Here is a 25,983-nt window from a genome sequence, read left to right as displayed (position 1 = left end):
AGCAAAAGTGACTCCATGTTGGGCCTATTTCTTTTTAACAGAATTTAGTATCACAGACTAATGAACTCTGAAACATACTGCACTGCTTTTGTTAGCTTTTGTTAGCTAACATCAGCTGTTATAGTGTTAAGATTTTATTTTTTAAAAGATTCTATTTTTAAGTAATCTCTATGCCCAAGGTGGGGCTTGAACTCACAACCACCAGATCAAGATTTGCCATGCTCTTCGGACTGAGCCAGCCAGGTAACTCCCTTTGTGTTAAGATTTGAAAAATACACCTAAGGAGTCACTAAGTTTTCAGGTTCCAATACATATACTATTTAGAGCAAACACTTTTTTTTTTTTTTTTGAAGTGTGCATTTGTGTTTCACTAACACAATGCTTACTATATTCCGGAAACGTTGCCCTACACGGGCTACGGGTTGTTTGTTGTAGTCCTTTAGTTTTCTTCCCTGATTAACAAAACAAAAAACAAAACTGCTTGGGGGACCAGCGTTGAGACTGAAGAGAGTAATACAGTAACGAATTTGCTGAAATTCGTAAACGCTGTAAAAAAGTCATAAAATCCCCCAGTTTTCACAGCACTGGCACTTTCTACGTTTAGGCATCAACTACTAGCTCTCGGAAAATTTCCCTTCACCTCCCAAATCCATGTGGAGAAAGGAGACAATAAAGTTGCTTAAGGGCAGTTTACCCAGACTTGCCCCCAAACTGGGGAATCTGATTCCGGGTGCTAGAAAACCTTAAATGTAAAAGGGAGCAGGGTGGGATCGCTCGGGAAGGAGGAAACATAGGGAATCCCGCAAGAGCGGGCCGTGGGCCAGGAGCACATTCCCTTACCTCCCTTCGCGCCAGCCCCGCTGGGTTGGGAAGCTCCTCCCCCGCCCTTCCTTCCTCCTCCTCCACCTCCTCCTCCTCCTCCGTGGCGGCGGCGGGCGAAAGGGTGAGCGCTGCGGTATTTTGTCCCCAGCGGCGACCCCTTCTCCCAGGCAGGCTGCGGCTGCGGCGGCCGCCGTGGCGGTGGCGGTGGCGGCGGCGGCGGCAGCCGAGCGCTAGGAGAGGCCCGGGCCGGCCCTGCGGCCTGGAGGCCGCGAGAGGTGGAGGCCGGGCCGCCCTCCCGCGCTGCGGGAGCGGAGGGGAAGAGGCGGCGGCGAGGGAGCTCGGCCCGGCCGCCGGGAAGGTGGGGGAGGCTCCGCGTACCTCCCGCCCTCCGGCCGCCGCCGCCCCGCTGGCCCTGCCACAGCCGCCGCCGCCTCCGCCTCCGCCGCCGCCGCCGCCTAGGGCTCCGGCCGCGGGCTCGACGGCCCCGGCCGGGGAGGGCGGGCGGCGTGCGCGCCCGGAGCCGCCGGAGATGGCGGGAGGGCACTGCGGCAGCTTCGCCGCGGCGGCGGCCGGCAGCGGCGAGATCGTGCAGCTGAACGTGGGGGGGACCAGGTGAGTCGGCGGAGAAGGGGCTGGAGCCGGCATGCCGCGGGCGGCCTGCAGGGGGGCGACGTAGGCCGGGTGTCGCGGGGACAAGGGCGAAGGTGGGTGCCGAGCCAGGTGGGGAACGCGGGGAGCCCTCCCGGCGGGAAGAATGTCGGCGGATCTCTAGTTGAAGTATCTGCTCCGGGAAGCGAGAAGCAGGAGGGCCTCTGGAATTAGCGCGAGCTGGGCCCATGTGCCCAAGTGGCTGCCTTCCTAGAATGCCAACCTTTGTCCCTCCCCCTTTCTAAGCTGTCAGGCTAAGTAAGGAACGTTAAAAAGCCTTCCTCACCCAACTTTACGGTGTATTTGAGGAATTTACTTTGTGGAAGCCTGGCCTTATGGTTTGGCTCTTGCAGATGAACCTGCCTCCTCTTTCTCTTCGGTCAACAAGGTGTCGGTTCGCTTGGGTAAGAAAGAGTGCAGTGTTCTTTTCTCCTCCTGATTAGGGAGTGTTCGTAATCTCTAAGGATTTCGGTGGATGGAGTGCAGTAGATTCGCAGTACGTTGTTTATTTTCAGAGTTTCTGGGTGCATGGCTTTGAACGATCTGTTGAACTTGCCAGGCAATGGATCCAGGAACGGCAGTTTTAACAGTTCTGGAAAGCCTTGGATATTGGCACAATGTGGCACACTCAGAGTAGACAGACTGAAACCTTTTCATCCTCCCTCTGGCTTTCCACTCCCTGTCTGTGTCTTTATTAAGCTTGTTGGGGGGAAAATCATTTATTGTGGATTTGCTATGGCCTATGAGTCACTCTTCTCAGAAATGGGTTTTTGCCAGCTCTGTTGGAAGGAAGGGGTGGCTGAGTTTAAAGCTTGGTAGGAGGTGAACGGCGAAGGGCTCGAGAATATGGAAGGGTTTCAACATCTAAAACTTAACTAATATTTTTTAAAATGCAAAAACAGTAGCAGTGTGAACGGTAGGAATAAAACGTATTGTGTTTTAATCCTAAACATTTAATCATTTTCTAAGTGTGCTAGAGAATTCAACACAAGAAACAGTAATTCTTCATTCTTTCCCTGTTCTTTTCCCTCATCTCCGGAAACAAAACTGTTTAACAGTGTAAGATACTACATTATTGTGTTATATAGATACCGGCCCTTTGGAGAATATTTATGTCTCCTAATGTAAGAAACGGATTTTTTCCCTAAAATCACATGAAAATTTTGCAGGTTTGGTAACTTCCAGGTGCAAAAATGGAATACCCCACAAGAGTTGGCCTAAAGTGTATGTTAGTGCTGAGGAATAGCACTATAGTAATTTAAAATGCCTGCACTCGTTCCTAATTGCTATAGATTGTTGATACCTTTTTTCAGGCATTCTAAAGGACATACACTATTATGATAAAACTTAAATGTATTGTTATTTACTGTATATTGAAAGTGGGTGGTTTAATGAGTGAAACCTTGTTATTGACTGTAGAATTCAGTTTACATTTTTAAATCATAAAAGGCAGCCATCTTGGAGCTGGAACACTTTATTTTGTTTCATTGTGTATGGAACTGGATCATAACAGGATCTAAGGTTTTCTAAGCGATGATACTAGCAAAGAATACAAAATAAGGTAAATGTATTATTAGATTGAACGATTTAGAAGACATGAAAGTTGTTAGATAGGAATGAGAAATTAAATAAAAACACCATAAACTTTAAATTTGCTAGGATAACATAGTTTATAAAATAAGTAATGACATGGCCTGTAGAAAAATAGAACATCCAACTCCAGGTATTCTGAGAATATTTTCTTGAGTTACTTTCAATCATAGACTCTTGGAGTATTTTAGAGCTAGAAGGGATCCAGAAGGCATCTGTATGTTGTACAAGACATATTAACACAGTCACTTAAATCATTGTAAAGGAAAAAAAAATCCTGATTTCATTGTCATTAAAGTTAAGGAATTGCCACTGGGAGAATGACCTGTGGCATAGAATGGATGTTGGCTCTGAGGTGATAGAACAAAATCAAAAGGAGAGTATACTGTGAACAGAGAAGGAAGGATATGAAATTCCTTCCTTTTATATTTCAAAGGAAATATAAAAATGCACAATGTTTTTTATGATTTATTTAGCACTTTATTGGTGATTGAGGAAGTAGAGAAGATGAGGTTTTAGAATTAACATTATTTACTAAAAAAAAAACTAAAGAGGTGAAAGAAACCTAATAGAACTCAATTTGTGATTAATTCTGTTATGAATGAGTATGATTTGAGGCCTCATGAGAGCGGTCTGGGGCCAGCTAGTGAGGGACTTACAAAGAACTTTGGAATCATGCAGTTATGGGTTCTGGTTCCCAGGCTTTACCTGGGAATGGTTCAGCAACCTAGGGCAAATTATTTTTTAGTGCTTAGTTTTCATAAAATGTAAAGTGACGATAATAGTACCAACCTTATAGGATTGATAAAGGAATTTGAAGTAAAAAATGGGAAATTCAAGGGTTGGTGGGATAGTAACATTGAAGAATAAATAATTTTAATTTCTTTCCAAGTTAATTTAGAAGGAGGCAAATGACAAGAAGTATGAATGTGGATATGCTAATATCTTTAGTGACATTGTTGCTGAGACCAGATTGGACATCGCCCCCCCCTTTTTTTTGGACTTGCAGTTTTATTTACTTGTTTTAATTATTTTAATTCAATTAATTAACATATAATGTATTACTGGTTTCAGAGGCACAGGTCTGTGATTGATCAATCTTACATAATACCCAGTGCTCATTACCTCACATACTCTCCTTAATGTCCATCACCCAGTTACCATTCCTCTACCTCCCTCCCCTCCAGCAACCCTCAGTTTGTTTCCTATGAAGAGGCTCTTAAGGTTTTTCTCCCTCTGGTTTCCTCTTGTTTTATTTTTTCCTCCCTTCCCTGATGATCCTCTGTTTTGTTTCTTAAATTCCACATCTGAGTGAGATCAAATGATAATTCTTTCTCTGATTGACTTATTTCACTTAGCATAATACCCTCTAGTTCCATCCGCATCAGTGTAAATGGCAAGATTTCATTTTTTGATGGCTGAATAATATTCCATTGTATATATAGGCCACCTCTTCTTTATGGCATCTTCTTGGCACACTGTGGGTATGAGATAAAAAACATTAGAAAACGCTTTCATATATAGTGCAGAAAATTATGCTTGTCATATGTAATTTTAAATGTTTTCTTCCTCTTGTTTGAAAAAAAGAAAAAAATGGGTGGGGGTGAGGCTCCAATCCCTTTGCCCAGAGATTTCAAATTATTAAACCTACCCCAAACTGCTGATTTTAATTGAAATTGCTAATACAACTTTAAGCTGACCTGTGTAATTTTCTAAGTAACACAAAATTTGAGTTATTTGGCAAACAATTTGCTGAATAATCAGTAAACATGAAAGATCATAAATTATAGTGACCTTATTTGGAATTAATTTGATAGCCTCCAGAACACAGTGGTTTTTTTGTTTTTTTTATTTCTTTTTTTTGGGCAGTGGATCCTGTAGCCTTCAGTTTGCCATTTACTGGACTTGGCTTTTATTTATTTGGCCAAGTCAGTTTCCTTTGACTGTTGTAATCTGTTCCTCAGTTTTTGTTAAGATTCTGGTAAGATATATACTTGGGAAAATTTGCCATGGTTTCTTGAATTAACTACTTGGATACTTTCTTAATCTGATTAATGGGCACAGGGACTGCTTTAAAGCAGTCATATAATGCTAAATAATGAATGTGGAGAAAACCAGAGGCTTCTTAGGCTCTTTTCTGTGTGAGGACACATGGCGGTGGCAAGAGAGTAAAAAAATGCATAGGTAGTCTGTTACAGTAGGCTGGGATAAAGTTGTCTCCAGAATTGATGCTAGTAAGACAGTTTGGACTTGATCAAATGACAGTTAACCTCAGAACCATGAGATACTTGTGGAGCGGTTTTTGAATGAATGAATGTAACAGAAGCTCAGAAAGATAATATAGGATAGAATATTTGGAAAAGCCATTAAGGAGAAGGTAAAACCTGAGTGGTATCAAGAAAATGGTTGGAATTTGGATTATTGGACATGAGGAGGTTGCTCAAGTGGAGATAAAGATATTGAAATGGTAGTAAGCACAAATTGTCCAGGGTATTGAAGTGTTGTCTTATTAGATGAGAAAACATTCGTGTTGGAGAGGTGAAACAGGACCCAAAGGCAATTTTGAATGTTATGTTGAGAAGTTTGGATTTGTTGTGATGGGCTTATTGTCGATTCTTCAGCAGATGGGCATGCTGGAAAGTAGTGTTTTAAGAAGCACTATATATCAGTGAGTTAATTATTTGATTTTGTTGAGAGCTCTTTGAATAATCTTAACTCTGAATTGAAAGTGGCAAAATTTTAAATTAGTAAATATACATAATTGATGTAGCTCTAGCTGTGCAACAACTTGTAAATTATTAGCCGGCATATGAAGGCAGGTTAATGAACATTGAAATTTCAAATCCTGTCCTCTTTTATAATACCAGATAATTTTTAATTGCAGATTTAGTACCTCAAGACAAACTCTTATGTGGATTCCAGATTCTTTTTTTTCCAGGTATTTCATATAATTTTTTAATACCATCTTTTAAAAACTTGATCATTAAAAGAATAATTTCCTTTTTCCAGTTAATGTTTTTATTTCTTGGATAAAAAAATGTTAACTCTTAAAATAGAATTAAAAAATTTTTATTTTACTTTGGAGATAGGATGATTCATTTGTATTGGTCTTTGATGTTTGATAAAGAATTAGTGCATTTTATTCATACTCAGATTTTAAGAACTAACTCTGGTTTATTGTTCATATCTTCTAGTTTGCTGAGTGGAAGAATTTCAACACTTCGAGATGAAACTGGTGCTGTGAGTATAATATGTTGATACATGTTTCTAAATTGAATCAACTAATGCTTATAACCATTATTTTATAGTGACTCTAAGAAAACAGACAGGAAAGCTAATCTTTTAATAACCACTAATGAAAGTGACATATATGTACTTAAAAAGTGTTTTATTTTTTCTTGTATATAGTTTTTCTATAGTTAATAGAAGGGAACTCTAAGTGGAATACTGAATATAGCAATTTAAGTATTTATGATTAGAGGGTTTCAAGGATATGAGCTTACATTGTCAGGAGAGGAAATAGTTTTAATCAGTAATTAAAACTTTAACAATAAATAAATGAATATAAATACTAAAACATTTTGATATTGAGTTAGAATGGTAAGGTATTTAAATTAGTAAAGTCCTACAATTTCTTTATGTTGGAGAATAACCTTAAGAACTTGTGTAGCAATGGCAAAATGAGGAAAGAAGAGAACTACTAGGTTTTATTACAAAAATACTGCTTTGTATGTTTAAAAAGCAGTTATGATGTATGCAATATTGTATGTAAAGTAAATGGATAGTACTTACAAAACCAAAAAAAAAAGAAGCTTTCTGTTTGAGGCAACAAACTGGTCAAAGGTATTTATTTGCAGTGATGGAATGTGCAGATGAAATAAGACAGCAAAAGCAGGTGTGTCCATATGAGATTATAAAAAAGACATTATTAATAAGATTCTCCACTGGTCTCTGGTGTTTCTCCAACTTCTCATTGTTTCTAATGAAAACAAAAGCAAGAATTTATGAAGCTAGAACAACCTCATTCATTGTATAAACATAATAAGAGTATAAAGAGCTTTACTGTAAGCGATCCATCCCCTGTCTAGTTAACTAACCTAAGCTTTAAAGGGTGCTCAGTTTTATGGTCCAAACTTTTATAATTGATTCAAAATAGGGTTGGTATACATTCCTATAGAAAGTTATATATTTCATATTTTCTGAAGCATTTTATTTTCTCAGTATATATTCTGTGGTTTTAAGAAATGTTTTTTTCATCATCCCCCATCCCTAGCTTTTGAGGAAATTGAGATAATAGGATGTGAAGGTGTTGTGTGAATAGTATTCTTTTCCAGGCTTTTTCTTTTTCTTTCTTTTTTTTTTTTTTTTTTTAAGATTTTATTTGAGAGAGAGGGAAAGCGAGCTGGAGTGGGGGTGGGGTGGGGGGGAAGAAGGAAGAAGCAGGACTCCCTGCTGAGGAGGGAGTCCCACTTGGGGCTCAATCCCGGGACCCTGAGATCATGACCTCTGAGCCAAAAGCAGATGCGTAACTGACTGAGCCGCCCAGTTGCCCCTTTTTTCCAGTTTTGACAGCAGTGTGCAGTTTTACTTTTTTTTTTTTTTTTAAAGATTTTATTTATTTGACAGAGAGTGAGACAGCGAGAGAGGGAACACAAGCAGGGGGAGTGGGAGAGGGAGAAGCAGGCTTCCCGCTGAGCAGGGAGCCCGATGTGGGGCTCAATCCAAGGACCCTGGGATCACGCACTGAGCAGAAAGTAGACGCTTAACGACTGAGCCACCCAGACACCCCAATGTGCAGTTTTACCTTTGATTACCCCTGTGCGTATTATAAAAGTACATTATTGTTTTAATGATTCACATACGAATCACAAATTATGTAAGTCACAATCACTGTCACCAATAATTAATGATAATGTAAGAAGGTATTATTTATGTATCATGTTCTTGAAGTATTTACTGAATTTCTAGCATATTTCAGATAAAAATTTTCCCTCAGGTGTCACTTTTACCAAAGATATCAATAAATAGATGCCATTTTTCCTACAAATTAAAATATTATCAATATAATAATAGGTTTTTGTGGTGGGTAGACTGTACTACATTAAATGCTCACAGTTAAAGCTGCATTCCAGTTTTAGAAACTTCAAATTTAAGAGTGGAATCAAGTAAATATAGTATTTGAATAATTCAGTGTTCGTTCCCTAAGTTTGTGTTACACATATTAATGTTAGTTTATAATTTGAAAATAAAACAATTCTTAAATGAAACAATTCCTCATTTACAGATATTTATTGATCGAGATCCAGCAGCATTTGCACCCATTTTAAATTTTCTTCGGACAAAAGAACTAGATTTACGGTAAGAAATGCATCCTTTTAAAGTAAATTCTAATTGATAGGTATGTATTTTTTGGTATATTTTGTGGAGAGAAGGGTGTCCCCCCCCCAAATTATTTTTGCTTGAAAGTTTCCTCCAAATTAAACTCACAGATAGAGGCCACCATCCTATCCTCTCTCTTCCTCTAGACTACTCCCATCAGCTTCCTAACCAGTTTCCTGCCTTCTGCATTCCTCTGATTGGTTTTCCACAGTGTAGCCAACATTACCTTCTAAAAATATAAATCTAATCTGGGTTGCTACTCTGCTTAAAAGTCTTATTGAATATGTTCTCGGATTAATGGCTAGGGATTTTGGACTTTATTGTTTCTTAAGGTGCTATGATCTTGCCCCTGCTTAATTTCTCTTGCTTTGACAGTTTCACCACTTTCTGGTCTTGGCTTAATCCTGACTTCTTCAGTGATCTCTGTTGTGTCTATCTAATATAGGTCTTCATAGTTTCCTATCCTGCTACTACCACAGCATTCCTTACACATATTCCTTTTTCAGTAGTCTCTCTCCTGTTCGACTTTAAATTCCAACAGGGTGAGCACTGTACTATATATTCTGAGGATCTAACATGGGTTTTTGTAGATAAACAAATGACCACTTAAACTACTACTTTAACTTTGCCATAGTCTGGAATTCCAACCAAGAACTTACAATTAATTTGTATTTTATTATTCTTTTATTCTGTATATTCCCAGTGAACTAACTTTCTTTCTTTCTTTCTTTCTTTCTTTCTTAAGGTTTTATTTATTTATTTTAGAGAGAGAGAGTGAGAGAGAGAATGATCAGGGAGAGCAGCAGTGGGAGAGGGAGAAGCCGACTCCCCACTGAGTAGTGAGCCCCATGCAGGGCTTGATCCCGGGATGCAGGGATGCTGGGATCATGACCTGAGCCGAAGGCAAAACCTTAACAATTGAGCTACCCAGGCTCCCCTCCCGGTGAACTTTCACTGAGGATCTCTTTATACTTTTTTAGATACAGCTTTTAAAATTCTAATTGTTTAGGGGCGACTGGCTGGCTCAGTTGGTAGAGCATGTGACTCTTGATCTCAGGGTTGTGAGTTCAAGCCCCACATTGGGTGTGGAGATTACTTAAAAATAAAATCTTTTAAAAAAAATTAAAAAAAATTCAAGTTGTTTATTTGACCTGCTTCTTTATAATACTATATAATTTTTGGCTTATATTCGCTGGAATATGAGTTCCTTAAAGGTGACAACAATTTTTTGGTTTAGTTTGTTTCCTGGGATTTTTCCAGTATTAAAAGAGTGCATATAGTAGCTTTTCAACAGATACTTATTGAATGAATAAAAGAGTTCGTTGGAGCCTTTTGTTTTCTGGTCTAGATGGAGGTGGCAGATAAGTTACTAACAACTTACTTCTTGAGTAAAGTTATTTTGACCCCTAGCATTTGATTAAAGAAGCCTAAATTTACTTCTAGTCAGTGTCCTTGTTGATTTATCCACAGTTAGGTAACTCAGGAAAGGCAGAATTAGTTGGAATTAAATATCTGTATTTATTGAGTGTTCTACTTGTAAATTGCTGCTTATTTCATTTAAAGAGGCCTAGCAAATTAAGATTTTCTGAGTAGTACCTTTCGAAAGAAGATGGGAAGGATTTTAAAAATACTGTGTTCTAATTCTCTACCTTCCATAAAATTCTTGTGTTGCCCTTATCACACTGTTAAAATTACCGTATTTGTTTTCTTGTCCTCCTTGGGAGATTGGAGTTCCTCAAGAACTGTTGTATTCTGCGCCACCTTGTAATTAGCCAGTACTACTGTGAACATAAGTGGTTTTGAAATAGAATAAGAAAGGTTTAACTATTTTTGCATTAAACCAGTCACAACCAATTTGACAAATAAAAGCAATTTAACATTAAAGTTGCATATGTTTATTAAATACGGGTATTTTTTTTTTCTTTAAAGACTCTCTTTTAGAGCAGTTTTTGGTTTACAACAAAATTGAGAGTAAAATACGGAGATCTCCCCATATACCTCCTGCTCCTGCTCCTACACATGCATAGCCTCCCCCCATTATCAGCGTCACTCACCAGAATGGTACATTTTTTTTTCTTTTACTAAGGATGAACCTACAGTGACACATCATAACCACACAAAACTCATAGTTTATATTATAGTTAACTCAAGGTGTTGTGCATTCTGTGGGTTTAGACAAGTGTATGATGATCCATGTCCATCATTTTAATATCGTGCAGTCTTTTCACTACTCTAAAAATCTTTTGTGCTCTGCTTGTTGATCCCCACTCCGTGCAACTGCTGATCTTTTTATTATCTCCATAATTTTGCCTTTTCCAGAATGTCATATGCTGGGAATAATACAGTCTGTTGACTTCTCACATTGTCTTTTCTTTCACCAATACCACACTGTTTTGATTACTATAGCTTTATGGTAAATCTTATAGTTGGGTACTGGCAGTCCTCCAGCTTTATTCTCCTGTTTGGTCTTTTGACTCTGCATATAAACTTTAGAATCAGTTTGTTATTATCCATAAAATAACTTGCTAGAGTTTTGATGAGGATTTAATTGAATTTTAGATGAAGTTGGGAGGAACTGACATCTTAATACTGAGTCTTCCAATCCATGAACATGGAATACCTTTCCATTTATTTAGTTCTTTGATTTTTGTTCATTAGAGTTATGTAGTTTGCTTTATGTAGATCTTACATATTTTTTGTTAGATTTATACCTATTTATTTATTTGGTGCTAACATAAATGGTATTGTGTTCTTAATTTTTAAATTCCATTGTTCATTATTGGTATATAGCAATTGACTTTTTTATACTAATCTTGTATCCTGCAACCTTGCTATAATCATTTATTAGTTCCAGGAGATTTTTGTATATTTTGGGGGGGATTTTCTACATAGATAATCATGTCTTCTGTGAATAATCGTTGTATGTCTTCATTCCAGTCTGTGTACCTTTATTTCACTTTCTTGCCTTATGGCATTGTTGAGAATTTTTGCATCAGTGTTCATGAGAGATACTAGTCTGTAGTTTTCTTGTAATGTCTTTGGTTTTGGTATTAGGGTAATGCCTCATAAAACGAGTTAGAAAGTATTCCCTTGTTTCTTTCTTCTGAAAAAGATTATAGAGAATTGGTATGATTTTGTCCTTAAATATTTGGTAGAATTCACAGGTGAATCCTTCTGGATGTGTTGCTTTCTGTTTTGGAAGATTATTAATTATTGATTCAGTCCCTTTAGTAGATATAGGCCTACTCAGATTGTCTCTTTTCTTGGCATGAGTTTTGGCAGATTGTGTCTTTCAAGGAATTGGTCCAGGTCCATGTCATCTAGGTTATTAAATTTGTGGGAATAGAGTTGTTCATAGTATTCCTTTATTGTCCTTTTAATTCCATAAGATCTGTAGTGATTCTGCCCAGGCAATATTTTTTAAGTAAGGGCAAATTACAACTAAAACCTAAAATGAATTATTAGTATTGTAAACTCTTAATCTTCTGTTCTTTTTACTGTTTGTTTTCGTATTACTTAATTGTACTATAACATCTTCTGGTTAGCCTAGGCCTTTCTAAAGGTAGTTTTTTTCCCCCCTCCTTTTACTTTATATTTTGCTTTTATTTTTGTTCTAATGAGAAGAGAACCATTTATCTGAATTTCTTTGTTCAACAAATATTTATTACTAATTATTATATACAAACACTGCATGAGGGATACAAAATTAGAAGTAGATCATGCTTGTAGGGAGTTTCACAGTGTAATTGGGGAGCTTAAAATACATTTAGAAATGATTATTATGAAAACAGAAAAGCAGTTAATGCCATACAAGAATGATTTCTACTCTTGTTTACCTTATTAGGTACTTCTTGATAATTTACTTATACTAGCCCTTTGAAGCCCTCATCTCTCAGTCACCCAATTCATCTACAGAGGAATGGTGTTTAAGTAAGGAAATACTTTTGTTGGCATGCAGTTTTTTTATTTAGACCTCTTAAAATGACTAAAGATCTTAGGAGAAAAGTAAGTTTTAAAGCCTTATGACTTTGTTCACATTAAGAACCTAGTACTTTTTCCTTCTGCTTCAGATGATCATCCAAGTTGCCGCTGCTGGAGGATATATATCATTTATTTGGTTTTTTTTGTAGGGGAGTGAGTATTAATGTTCTCAGGCATGAAGCAGAATTTTATGGAATCACTCCATTAGGTATGTGTCGTCCTGATATTTTGTATTTATGACTTGACCTTTTGTGTAGCAAACTTGCCTAATGAAATATATTTTATACCAGGTCCTATTTTGTTGATGAGCTAGTTCAGTGTGCTTACTTTTTGTGGTTTTTCACAGTAAATAGATGTTGTCCACTGATTTAACTTAAACATTTCCCTTATCCTCTTTAACTAGAGAAAATAAAAATGGAGTACTGTTTTTCTGTTTGCATGTACTCTTGACAAGTTTGCTTTGAAATGTTTTTAGTAAGAAGGCTTCTCTTATGTGAAGAATTGGAGCGCTCATCTTGTGGCAGTGTCCTTTTTCATGGTTACTTGCCTCCACCAGGTACTTCTACTTTATTTAGTCTTTAAAAAAATTTTTTTAAAGATTTTATTTATTTATTCGACAGAGATAGAGACAGCCAGCGAGAGAGGGAACACAAGCAGGGGGAGTGGGAGAGAAAGAAGCAGGCTCATAGCGGAAGAGCCTGATGTGGGGCTTGATCCCATAACGCCGGGATCACGCCCTGAGCCGAAGGCAGACGCCTAACTGCTGTGCCACCCAGGCGCCCCTAAAAAGTTTTTTTAATCAGTAAACAAGTACAAACATATATATAGGAAAATCTCTTTTGATTATCGAGTTTCTCTCGTATAAATATACTGGAAATGTTGCGAACTTTAATTTAAACAGGAGTAATACTGTATGTTAGAGCAGGGATGTGCCAGACTTTTTCTTTTCTGTAAAAGGCCAGACAGGCTTGTGAGCTACAAGATCTGTGTGGCAACCACTCAATTCTGCCATACACTCCACGGACATGAGTAGATAGGACCAGTACAGCTTTACTGACATAAACAGCCATGGCCCGTAGTTTGCCAACCTCAGTGGTAGAGCACTGGTTGTCAGTCATTTGTCCTTTCTGTAGAACCCCAGGAGCTCTGCAGAAGTAGGTCAGTGTACAGGAGAGAGGCAGGTGAAGCGTGTGTCATCCCTGCCCGCACCTCGGTCAGTTAGGAAAGTTCTGCCTTTACAATTGTGTTAAGATGGGATTCTGAGCAAGATTTCCTTCCAAAAAAGACTCCCCTGTCAAAAGGCATTTGACAGTCAGCTGTAAAGAAGTTTCCATGAGTAAGTTGTACCTCACACAAAGCAACGGTACTATAAATGTAAACACTGATGATAGACTGAATGAATTAATGGTTGACTTCCCTAACCTAGAGCTAGATAGAAATGGAATATAATATGATAAATCTTAATTTTATTTTTCACATATGACATGATAAATATCAGAAATCTGTTGAAAGTATTTAATTCATTTTCATTTTATTGTTTTTATAATTAAATTATTTGCAGTAAATTGCTACATTGGAAGATATGTTTTGGCTATGTTGAAATTCACGTTTGTATATTTCTTTGTTACAGTGTGAAATTTTAAATTTTTGGTAGGTGGAACTTAGAAATAAATTTATCTTATTATTTCTTTTTATAGGCATTCCTAGTCGTAAAATAAACAACACGACTAGGTCCTCTGCTGGTTCTAGGAATGGACTGAATTCCACAGAAGGTGAAGCTCGGGGAAATGGAGCGCCTGCTCTCTCTGGAACTGGAGAAGAGACTGTTAGGCTAGGTAGGCAAAGACCACAGAAATAGAGAAAAATGCATATGTTTTTAGTTCTGAGTGACACTGAGTATTTTTTAAAAATGTAATCTTTGCCTCAACTTTCTTTTTAACATTTATATCTTGAAAAGTCTCATTGAACATAATCTGCTCTCAACTTTTAGGGATTGGCAAAATTGTTATGTAAGGACAGATAGTAAACATTTTCGGCTCTGTCAGAACTGTTCACCTCTGCCATTGCAGCATGGAAACAGCCAAGGACAGCATGTGAACAAATATGCATGTCTATGTTTCAGCAAAACTTTATTGATCCCAATAGGCAGAAGACTAGAATCAGCCCATGGGCCATAGTTTACTAGCCCCTGCTTTAGAATATAAAATATTTGTTTTTCTAAAACCAACAGGATTTCCTGTGGATCCCCGAAAGGTGCTAATAGTCGCTGGCCATCACAACTGGATTGTAGCTGCATATGCCCATTTTGCTGTGTGTTATAGGTACTGTATAATTAATAATTGTTTGCTTGTGGAGAGGGAGTAGTTTTTAATAATTGTGATTTTATATTTATAGACTTAAGAGTTGCTAGTCATATTTTTTTTCTGCATATTTTACCCATTTCTGTATCTCTTGACTAGATTTAGTTTGTTTTTATTTTTGTATGTAATTTGGTAGGTATTACTGATAGCCTTTGTCTATATCCCACTTGGTATCAACTGTGACATAACTGAGGTATCTTGAAGTTATTTCTTTTTGCTTATTATATACAGCTTCTGAATCATATAATTGTTGTATTAAATGGCTAGGCAGTATTATTAATGTGAGCCCTGTGATTTTCTGTCTATAATGATTTCAGTCCTTTGTACTCTATAGTTGGGGGTAGTAAGAGTCTACATTGGTCATGACTACCAAATAGTTGGGAGTGAGGTAGAGAAGCAAGACAGTTGTGGGCAGAAGTGATATAGTTTAATACCTATAATGTGTGAGACTTACACGAAGGTAGTTTGATTTTATTAATTCTTGCATTCTCAGAACTAAAAGAGAATGAGGAAGAGTGTAGACCAGTGATTCTGTTTTTTAAATTGGGGAAGGGGTAGGATTCTTAGTTCAGAATCACTGTAGACAATGCTACTGATGACAGAGAATGGTGTAGAAGCACATATAAATGGTCGTGATATTCTAGCTTAGACTATGATCCCACTTAATTGCTGAAAAGTAAAAGAATGTATAAACATTTTATCACTTTTGAGTTTAGATAAGAAAAATAGCCACAATAGGTTAAACATATTTAAAATGTCTTCTAAAGTTTACAGATATATTTTAAAGAATCCCAAATATATTTTTTTAATCTAATAAGTTTTTGATAGGTTTGCCATGTTTGTGAAAGAGCCTTTTGTAATGGTCATCTTTGCTTTATAGTTTTATTGCAGTAGGGATTCAGTGCAGACTTTTCATTTTGAGAGCATTCTATGTTTTTATTTTAATTAGTAAATCCTATGGAAATGACTTCGGGTGATATCTTTGGGGGACGACTTTCATGGGAAGCAAGACCGATTTGAAAGAAGGATTTTTTTTTTAGGAAGTATTTTGAACTTAACCTATGGATCTAAATTGAGAAAACTGTTTAAGACTTTACTTTTTAATTTGCTTAAATATTATCTACACATTTTTATTGATAAGGAATTACAGAGGAGTTATGAAACAATTATAATAAGCTATCCAGGTATAACTTACATTATTACTCAGCAGTGCTGAAGATTGCTACTTGCCAAACAGAGACATGCGGTATTGCACAAAATTTTACTCACTGAGTGACAAATACAAGAAGGATGTTGTTTTATTTTCCATTTTTTGCGTTTGCTTTTGACCATGACCTTTCTTTGCTTTCACTGGATGTCATTGATGACAGTCTAATATGGATAGTGACAAAGGAAAACAATTGAGGATATATTACATTTCCTCATGTACAGTTAAATCATTTAACACAGTGGCAGTAAAAAGATTTCAAAAGAAATAGTCAAATTATTTTAATAGTGTAATCTTTTCCACAAGTTGTTTTTCCACAGCTTTTTATATTAATAAATTTAAAACCCTAAAAAATGAAATAGGACATGGAACCCCTATATGTTCTCACCTAGATTCACTAATTTTCTACATTCTCAGGTTTTACTTTTATGTATCTTTATTAATGAAGAGTAGTTGTTTCCTTTTTTTTAATATATATTTATTTATTTACTTAGAGAGAGAGAGAGAGTGAGCTTGAGAGGGAGGGGCAGAGGGAGAGGGAAGTCTCCAGAGGACTCCATGCTGAGCACAGAGCCCAACCCCACACGGGGTCCACATCAGGACGCTGAGATTATGACCTGAGCCAAAACCAAGAGTGAGTCGCTTAATCTACTGTGCCACCCAGGCGCCCCAGAGAGTGGTTGTAAATTGCTGCCCTCTTGGAGCTTTGCATTTCTTTTTAGATCTTTAATCCACGTAGAATTTACTTTGGTTTATGGTGTGTGATTTAGGAATCTATTTCTTTTCTTCCATGTGGGTAGTAGCTAATTATGTTCTGATTACTTTTCATATAAATTGTCCTTTTGCATTGAATTTGAAAGCCCTCCTTTATTTTGCTTTATGTTTATATGTATACTTGGATCTAATTTGAGACTCCTGCTTTTCTGATATATTTTGTCTATTCCCATACAATTTGGCATACAGTATGTTTGTAGTAAGTTTCAAAATGTTGGTCATGACTCCTCACTATATTTTTTTTGAGATTATAATGTAGAAGATAATCCTATTCTTTGCATCGCTGTGCTGATTTCATAGTGTTGGTTCAGTGGGCAGGAGTAAGGAGATGGAATGCTGTTCAGAGCTCATTCTGTCTTGTTTTACATATTTTCAGTTTTGTATTGTATGGGAAATCATAAAGCATATATATTTTTTTATCTTTGTATTTAATTTTAACTTAAAAACAAAAGTAAGTATCATGTCAGTTGAGTTAGATTTTCTAATTGTTATAATCACTTTCAAATATGTTGTCCTGATTCTCTTACGCTTTTTGGCATCTCTTTATAATATCCTAATTTTTATAAAGACAACTCAGAAGTAGGATCTCTGTAAAAGATTAGATCACATACAATTTTATTATATTTCTAAATTAATGATCACAAACTCACATCTTTCACCTCATTAAATCAATACAGCATCTCTTTATTGAACACTGTTGCGAGCCTGGTATATGTTTGCGTCCATGTAGCAGTGTATTGTCATTATTCTTGAGGTGCTGGCAATCCCTGCTTTATGCCCAGTTTGGCAGTTCCTAAGAGGGTCTATATTTCGTATCTCAATGTTTGTAAATGTTTAGAGTTTAGTAAATGATTATTTCTATTTGTCTGTCATAACACATGATCCCATCTGGTGGCCAAAGTGGGTAATTGCAGACCGTATAATGCTTAGGAAAAATTGTACATTTTCTTAAAAAGAATTGTACAATTTCTATGTATTCCTTTGAAGTTAAGGAAACCATTAGTTATTGAAATTAATAAGAAGGCCAAATTGCATATTTTTGTGAATTATGATTGTATTAATTTAGCATACATTTTTTTTTAATGGTTTTTTATTATATTATGTTAGTCACCATACAGTACATCCCCGGTTTCCAATGTAAGGCTCGATGATTCATTAGTTGCGTATAACACCCAGTGCACCATGCTTTAGCATACATTTTTAAACAAAATGAAGCTAAAGTGATTCCATTTAGGTCTTCAGGTAACCATCATTTATGAATACTGAAGTTTGTTTTTTGTGATGAATATGTCAGGTGGTTTATAAATAAGTACTTATTTTCCTCGTGTGTGTTTATTTCTCTTAAGGTAAGGCAAGTAAAAGCTTTACAATTTTGTTTGCATATTTGTTTGGTGTAACTTTAAAAATAGATACTCCGTAGTTAAAGTTTATGTCATTCATTGTTGTGATTGCATAACTCTAAGTTCTAAATGTATGAAGGCTGTGGCTATATAGTCACACAGAATACACGTCTGAAAGACTTAAATTCAGATAAAGCAGAAAAAATTATTAAAAATTTATTGGTATGTTTATCAGAAATAGTAAAACATTTATATTCACCTAACTGCAAATCTGAACTCTGGTAGACCTTTATTTATGGGGAATGAATAGGCTCATGAAATTTTTTCATTTAGGAAGAAGCCTTTAAAATCTAAGGGTTTCCAAAATCCTACATTATATTCATTTGATTGTCCAAGATACTGGAATGCATAATGGTATACCAGATTATTCCTTTATCTTGGTTTACCTGGGTAGACTATTCACCCCTATCAACTGAAGTACCAAAAAATAGTAGGTTGATTGCTGATAGTTTCAGTTAATAACTGAATAACTGATTAATTAACTGAAAGGAATAATAATTATCCTAAAATTCTGATTTTTGTTGACCATTCCTATCCATAGATAATGATAGTAGTGCTTTTCTGTGTAGAAAAGTGAAAGATCTAACTTTTTTTTTTTTAAGCTGTTAAAACCTTTTTCAAATTTGAAGGACTTTTCTGAACTTTTCCTTGGAGCAATACAGAACTCTGGTCTCTTTTTAAGTGGTTTTTATGGCCTAGGTATGTAAATATAAAATAGCTTAGGATAACGTTCTGGCTTTGTAGAGGAAATATATTGGCAAAATTTCATATTTAATAAATATAGCTATGATTAAATTTTTTGGTACATTCCTTTGTATTTGCTTAATTGCTGCTGAGTCTAACTATGTTTCCATTCTTACTTAACAGAATCAAAGAGTCTTCAGGATGGCAACAAGTGTTTACAAGCCCATATTTGGATTGGACTATTGAACGAGTAGCTTTAAATGCAAAAGTGGTTGGAGGTCCACATGGAGACAAAGACAAAATGGTTGCTGTTGCCTCAGAGAGTAGCATCATCTTATGGAGTGTCCAAGACGGAGGGAGTGGAAGTGAAATTGGTAGGGAAAACCTTGTTTATGCTGCATTTTGCTGGTTTATGTAATATTCTGAAGTTTAAGAGGGATTGCCCATCTTTATAAGAACTGACCTGGGGGCGCCTGGGTAGCACAGTCGTTAAAGCGTCTGCCTTCGGCTCAGGGCGTGATCCCGGCGTTCCGGGATCGAGTCCCACATCGGGCTCCTCTGCTGGGAGCCTGCTTCTTCCTCTCTCACTCGCCTTCTGTGTTCCCTCTCTCGCTGGCTGTCTCTCTGTCACATAAATAAATAAAATCTTTAAAAAAAAAAAAAAAAATAACTGACCTGGACTGTTACTTAGGAGAGCTGCTATATCACCTTTCCAAGGTTCAGTGATAATAGGACCACTCAGTATGAGAGAAAAGATCTGGTAAAGAGGGGGTAAAAACTGGTGTTTTAGGAGAGGCGGTAGGAGGCGGTAGAATCTTTTTACCAATATGCTCCAGCTGAAACCTGGCTACTTTATGAGAATGTGCTTTTCCTGGATCCTAGTTAGTGAGGACTGCTTTCTCTTCAATTCCTTATACTACAGGGCCTGAAGATAGGGTAAATAACTTTCTTCCTTTTCCTCATTTGTTGCTTCTATACCAGAAATTCTCAGAACTTAATTACTTTGTAATTAATCTCCCAACTACTTTGTACTCTTAAAACATCATTCAGGACTATTAAGAGAGTTTGCTTGTGTAGGTTATATCTGTTGTTACTTATCACAATGGGAATTAAGACTGAAATTTTTATAAATAAGTATTAATTAGTTTTAAAATAGCAGTAATAAACCGATTGCACGGTAACATGAAAAACATTTTAATGAAAAATAGCTTTGTTTTCCAAAAACATTTGTGAGAAGAGTGGCATTGGTTTACAGTTTAGTAAATCTCTTTAATATTTTATTGAGTCTGATGCCTGTTTGTGCATTGAGTGTGCTGCATTATGTTTTTTGGTTGAACTTTATGAAGAAAATTTGGCTTTACACAGATATGTAGTTGAAAAAACATTTTTGTACTTTTCAGATAACCATAGATATTCTTTTTTGCTACTCTTCTAAACATTTGAAATCATAGCAGTGAATTTTGCATACTCTGTTAAATTAAAATTCATCAGTCTATTTTATACTTTGAATGGATCTTTTATCCATGCATGATTTTGTGACATCACGCATTAGTCATTTGGAAAATGTTGGTTTACTGAGTTACATAGATCTTCCAAATGTTGATATCTTTCATTGTACAATATCCAAAAAAACCCCCCAAAATCACACTTCTTACTATAACTGCTGACCACATCCCTAAACTCTTATGTATTGGGAAACCATCACGTTCATTGTGGCAGATAAAAGTTTTCCAGAATTCTAAATTGCACTTGAAACATTGAATTTTTATCATTGAAATAACCAGCTTACTTTGTTCAGTTTTGAGGAAGATCTACCAAATACTCAAATCTGAGCTAGAATAGTTTGTCATCCTTTCAAATAAAAAATGGTTTCTGTGAAAAGAATAGCTAGGTTAGTCTCAGCTCCAGCATTCGAGAAGATGCTTTTCCTTGACACATAGTACTTAGTCACACAGAATATTAAGAATACATACTAAATTAAGATTTAGTATTTACTCAATTAAGATTTAGTCAGTACAAATTTTTATACACATTGCTTCATCAAGGACATTCTGAAGTTAAACTGGTCTTTTTTTCTTTCTTTGAGAGTGTGTGGCAGAGAAGAATTGAATGATTGCTGGTAGTTTGGTGCCCCTCCTTTCGTTTGTGCTAAGGTGCCTGCCATTTTCACCCACATTGCTTTGCAGCATCAGTGCAGATGTCCACACGGATGATTTAGGGTAAAGCGTGAGAGTCATAAAAGTGTTTTGTTTTTTTTTTTGACTCTTTTATTATTTTTTTTTAAAGATTTTATTTATTCGACAGAGATAGAGAAAGCCAGCGAGAGAGGGAACACAAGCAGGGGGAGTGGGAGAGGTAGAAGCAGGCTCATAGCAGAGGAGCCTGATGTGGGGCTCCATCCCACAACGCCAGGATCACGCCCTGAGCCGAAGGCAGACGCTTAACCGCTGTGCCACCCAGGCGCCCCGAGAGTCATAAAAGTTTTGAACACTTTGAATATTTCAACACCACATGTGTTTGTGGCCAGACATTCACACACAAGATCTTTAATGCTTGGTTGGTGCTGATGCCAGATTAATAGAAGCAAAATACCAGGGTCAGCTACAACTGTATATTCATCTGTTTGTAGGACAAAAATGTAGTCCTGTTGACAAGGTGGCACGTCTGCCAAATCTTTAATTCAGGGAGTGGCAGCATGGTGATTTGTTGTACTGACTTTTGATCTCGCAGGCATTCGGCTTTGTCACGTCTTCAAGGTTTTCTTGGCCTCTAGGCAGCTGTGCGCACCCCTCCAGCCGGTGCGGTGTCGTAACTTACCCTGTAAGGTGTTTCAGTGTCTTTTTCATTCCCAGTGTGAAATTCTGTAACAGTTTCTGGGTTTTAAAGACTTTTTCACATCTTCATCTAAAATGTTTTATTTTCTTTAAAGTCTGAATATTTTGGTCTCCGTGAAACCACAACTGGCATTACAGTAGTAGTCAAAAGTGTCCTGTTGCATGGGCACAAATAAGGCAAGTGATCAACATCTGTAAAGTTGAGGCAAAGATAATTTTTGTTGTTTCTGATATTTATTTCCTGTTTGGCTCAGTGTTGGCCCAGTCGCCCTTCCATGTCATATAGGTATTTGTAAGCGCCGTTAGGCTTCGATGGTGCAGTTGTGGGTCGAGCAGGCACATGCTCTAATTTTTTCATTTTGAAGCCAAAAATCATCAATAAGTAGATGAAAATGTATTAGAATAAATTTATTTTAGAATATTTTAACAGTTTCAGATTAATGTTAAAAATTTATGAAAGTTGGGGCACCTGGGTGGCTCAGTCGGTTAAGCATCTGTCTTTGGCTCAGGTCATGATCCCAGGGTCCTGGGATCGAGTCCAGCATCGTGCTTTCTGCTTAGTGGGGAGTCTTGCTTCTCTCTCTGCCTCTGCCTGCAGCTCCCACTGCTTCTGCTCCCTCTCTGTCAAATAAATAAGTAATATCTTTAAAAAAAAAGAACTTAATGGAAGTTTCTAGAGCATTTTTAATAGTAGTATTGCAAAACACAGCAAAATGTACTTATTTCTTATTGTGTTTCTTTGGAGGCTTAAGGAAAGTTTGAATTTTAAAATAATTTATTGGACAAAAATGTGGTTGCAGAGATTATAGCAGCTAAAACCAGAGACAGCCAGTAAGACCATAGTGGAAGTTTTTAGAACAAACTAAGTTAGTCTTGGGGAAACTTACAAAGTTAGTTATATCCTAAAGCTACCAACATAGACAATTCTAGAAAACATAAGAATAAATACATAGATTCTATTAGCTGTCATAATGATGACCCCATCATGTCATGTAGCATCTGGAAGACTGCTCTGTACACGCTTGAGATAACGAGAGCAAAAAAGGTAAATAATTCTTTAATATTACATAAAATAGTCTTGACCTCTTAGACTTCTAGAACGAGCTTCAGAGACCCACAGAGACTCACATACCACACTTTGAGAATTATTGTTCTATTTTCTTTCCCTTTTCTCCCAAGTTCCCAGCCAACCTCCCTCCCCAAATTTCAAATCTCATGCCATCTGGATTTGTACTTTGTATAGTCTTCAGCTTCTTCTGGGTCACTATCCTTTATTCTGTTGAAGTTACCAGCTCTGGTTCCCCAGCTCAAAAACTTCTGTAACTCCACTGGAATCTTTACTTATCACTTCCCTTTTTATCAGGTTTAGATTCTTGTCTTTACATTCACACTAGCACAGAGCCTCAATTTTTTTGCACCACTCTCTTTGCTGTTTTCACCTTGAAAAACCCCAACCCTGGCCAAGTCCACCTTTCCACCTGAGTAATTAAATATGACTAGGGAAAAGAAGTGCATACATGCACATACACACAAAACAATACCTAGTCTCAATTTATGACCTCTATCCTCAAGTGGGCCTTTAAAAGCTATCCAGAAATCCTATTGCATTATTCTTGTCTGTTCTGTCACTCTCCTAAATGACTGTTTCCACTGTTTTCCTTTTCTTTAGACTTCCAACACTTTGTCATTCTCATTGAGAAAATAGAGAAAATCATATCCTATGTGGCCATCTGTGTGTATCTGTGCCCATATACTCTATTGCTCTGTTGGTTACTGTGATTAAATTGTCTCTGCTTTAATCTAAGGGCAACTCCTTGTATTTAGTTGTAGACTAAATCCTGTTTGCTTTCACGTATGCAAGGACATTGTTCCAGTAACTTTCTTCTCTCTCCTTCATTTTAAAAACTTCTCACTCTCTTTGGGTCATTTCCACCAGCACACAACCGTGCTGTAATTCTGTGTTAAGAATAACAGCAAGAACTACACTCTTCAGTTTTTGCTCTGTGTTTCTGTTTTCCTAAAGCAGAAGATAGGAGTTACCTGATCTTGTTTCTGTGTCCTCTTCTTCGGTTCTTTTTTTTTTTTTTTTTTTTAAAGATTTTATTTATTTATTCGACAGAGAGAGAGACAGCCAGCGAGAGAGGGAACACAAGCAGGGGGAGTGGGAGAGGAAGAAGCAGGCTCCCAGTGGAAGAGCCTGATGTGGGGCTCGATCCCAGAACGCCGGGATCATGCCCTGAGCCGAAGGCAGACGCTTAACCGCTGTGCCACCCAGGCACCCCTCTTCGGTTCTTTTTTGAAGTTGCTGTAATCATTCTTTTGCCCCCACCACTTCATAAAACTACTCTTGTTAGTATTACCTGTGGTCTGTACTCTGCTAAATCCTATGATCAATTCCTAGTCTCATCTTATTAAAACTTTAGAGCTGTCACTTGATACATTTGATATAGTTAATGATTCTTTTTGAGGACTTTATTTCTTTGGCTTCCAGGATACCCTGTAATCCTGATTTTTATCCTACCTCTTTGTTTCTTCTAGTTCCTTTTGTTAGTTCTTTCTCCTTTGACTGATTTCAAAATGTTGGAGTGCCCCAGAGTTCAGTCCTTGGGTTTCATCTTTCCTCTGTATTTATTCTGATCTCATGGACTCTGATGTGTGCTGATGACTTGCATGTTCATGTATCTAATCTGGACCCTTCCTCTGAACTTCAGAATTGTGTTTGTGTGAGGGGTCCCTAAGAGCAGTTCAGGTTCGGTGATTTGCTAGGAGGACTCACAGGATTCAGCAAGAGCTACTTAGAGTTATGATTTATTACAACAAAAACATACAAAGCAAAATCAGCAGAAAGACACATGGCGTGAAGTCTAGTGGAAACCAGGTATAAGCTTTCAAGAGTTCTCTTCCAGTGGTGTCTTAAAGGACATGCTTAATTTCCCCAGCAATGAATTGTAACAATACCTGTGTAGTGGCTGCCAGAGAAGCTCATTAGAGTTGGTGCCCAGGTTTATTACTGGAGGCTCATCACATAGGCGCCCTCTGCCTAGCACATACTAAGAGTCCAGATTTCCAAAAGGAGAGCAGGTATTCAGCGTAAACCTCGTTGTATACACAGTTGAGGTTTTTTGTCACCATGGATTAGATTTTCCTTGTCTAGAATTTCATGAGTGGAATTACGTAGTATGTATTCTTTTGTGTCTGGCTTTCATTTAACATAGTGTTTCTGAGATTCCTCCCTATTGTTGTATGTTATCAGTGGTCTGTTCCTTTTTATTGCTGAGTAATATTCCATTGAAAGCATGCCAGAATTTGTTTATCCGTTTATCTTTTGAGGGACGTTAGGTTTATTTCCAATTCAGAGGTGTTATGATTTCAAGAAAAAGTCTTTCTCTGGACATGTTTTCTCTCTTTGTTTTCTGGATATGTTTTCTCAAGGTAGATACCTGGCAGTGGAATTTCTGGATCATATGAAAAGTTTATGCTTAATGTTATAAGAAACTTACAAACTGGTTTCCAAAGCAGTTGTGCTATTTTACATTTCTGCTAACAGTGTATGGGATGAATGTGCAGTGATTTTAACGGTAGTTTTAATTACATTTCCCTGTTGATTAATGATACTGAGCATCTTTTCATGTACTTATTGACCATTTGTATTATTTCCTTTGGGAAATGTCTTTAAGTCATTGTTCTCTTTTTATGAGTTTGTCATCCTATTATTGATATGTCTTTATATATTCCAGATTAGAGGTTTGCAACCAGGGATAATATTATCCCTTAGGGGGCATGTGGAAATGTCTGGAGACATTTTTGATTGACACAGCTAAGGAAGTTCTCAGTGTTGTGCCTCTCTGTCTTCCTCCCTCCCTCTCTCACTTTCCCACTCCACTCCAAGGCTTATCCCTCTCTCTTCTTTTGGGATTCAGTTTTCTATTAGACCACTTGATATTGGCCTTAAGATCACTGAAGCACTGTCTTGTTATTGTTTTCCATTTCTTTACTCCTCATTCTTTAGGTAAATTTTTTGATCTGTCTTTAATGTTTTTTACCTAATTTCTTCAGTATTCACTCTGTAGTTAAGCCCATCTAGTGAGTTTTTTGTTTGTGATATAGGACTTTTAAGCTCTAAACTCTCAATTCCGTTTTAGTTTTTTTCTCTGCTGAGATTTCTTATCTTTTTACTCATTATGGTCTGCTTTTTATTAAATATAACATGTTCATTATAGCTGTTTCATTATTTTTTTACTTTAATTCCAATATCTGGATCATGTCATAGTTCTATTTTGGGTCACATTTTTCTGCTTTACATG

The 25,983-nt window shown here is 37.0% G+C and overlaps 1 protein-coding gene across 2 annotated transcripts in view; it reads left to right on the top strand.

Annotated features, from left to right (window-relative positions):
• Positions 1–1,351: 1,351 nt before the first annotated feature.
• Positions 1,352–25,983, top strand: part of KCTD3 (potassium channel tetramerization domain containing 3) — a 51,839-nt gene continuing 27,207 nt past the window's right edge. For both annotated transcript variants that reach the window (XM_040636018.1, XM_040636017.1), the window contains exons 1-9: positions 1,352–1,434; positions 5,945–5,998; positions 6,255–6,300; positions 8,345–8,418; positions 12,570–12,628; positions 12,896–12,976; positions 14,118–14,255; positions 14,651–14,741; positions 19,029–19,219. In XM_040636018.1, the coding sequence (XP_040491952.1) occupies positions 1,352–1,434; positions 5,945–5,998; positions 6,255–6,300; positions 8,345–8,418; positions 12,570–12,628; positions 12,896–12,976; positions 14,118–14,255; positions 14,651–14,741; positions 19,029–19,219 (817 nt within the window). The remainder of the gene's footprint in view (positions 1,435–5,944; positions 5,999–6,254; positions 6,301–8,344; positions 8,419–12,569; positions 12,629–12,895; positions 12,977–14,117; positions 14,256–14,650; positions 14,742–19,028; positions 19,220–25,983) is intronic.

The sequence above is a fragment of the Ursus maritimus genome, unplaced genomic scaffold (genome assembly GCF_017311325.1).
Source record: "Ursus maritimus isolate PB19 unplaced genomic scaffold, ASM1731132v1 scaffold_2, whole genome shotgun sequence".
Classification (NCBI taxonomy): Eukaryota; Metazoa; Chordata; class Mammalia; order Carnivora; family Ursidae; genus Ursus; species Ursus maritimus.
The sequence above is the reverse complement of the archived record's forward strand: the minus strand, read 5'-3'. Positions and strand labels throughout refer to the sequence as shown.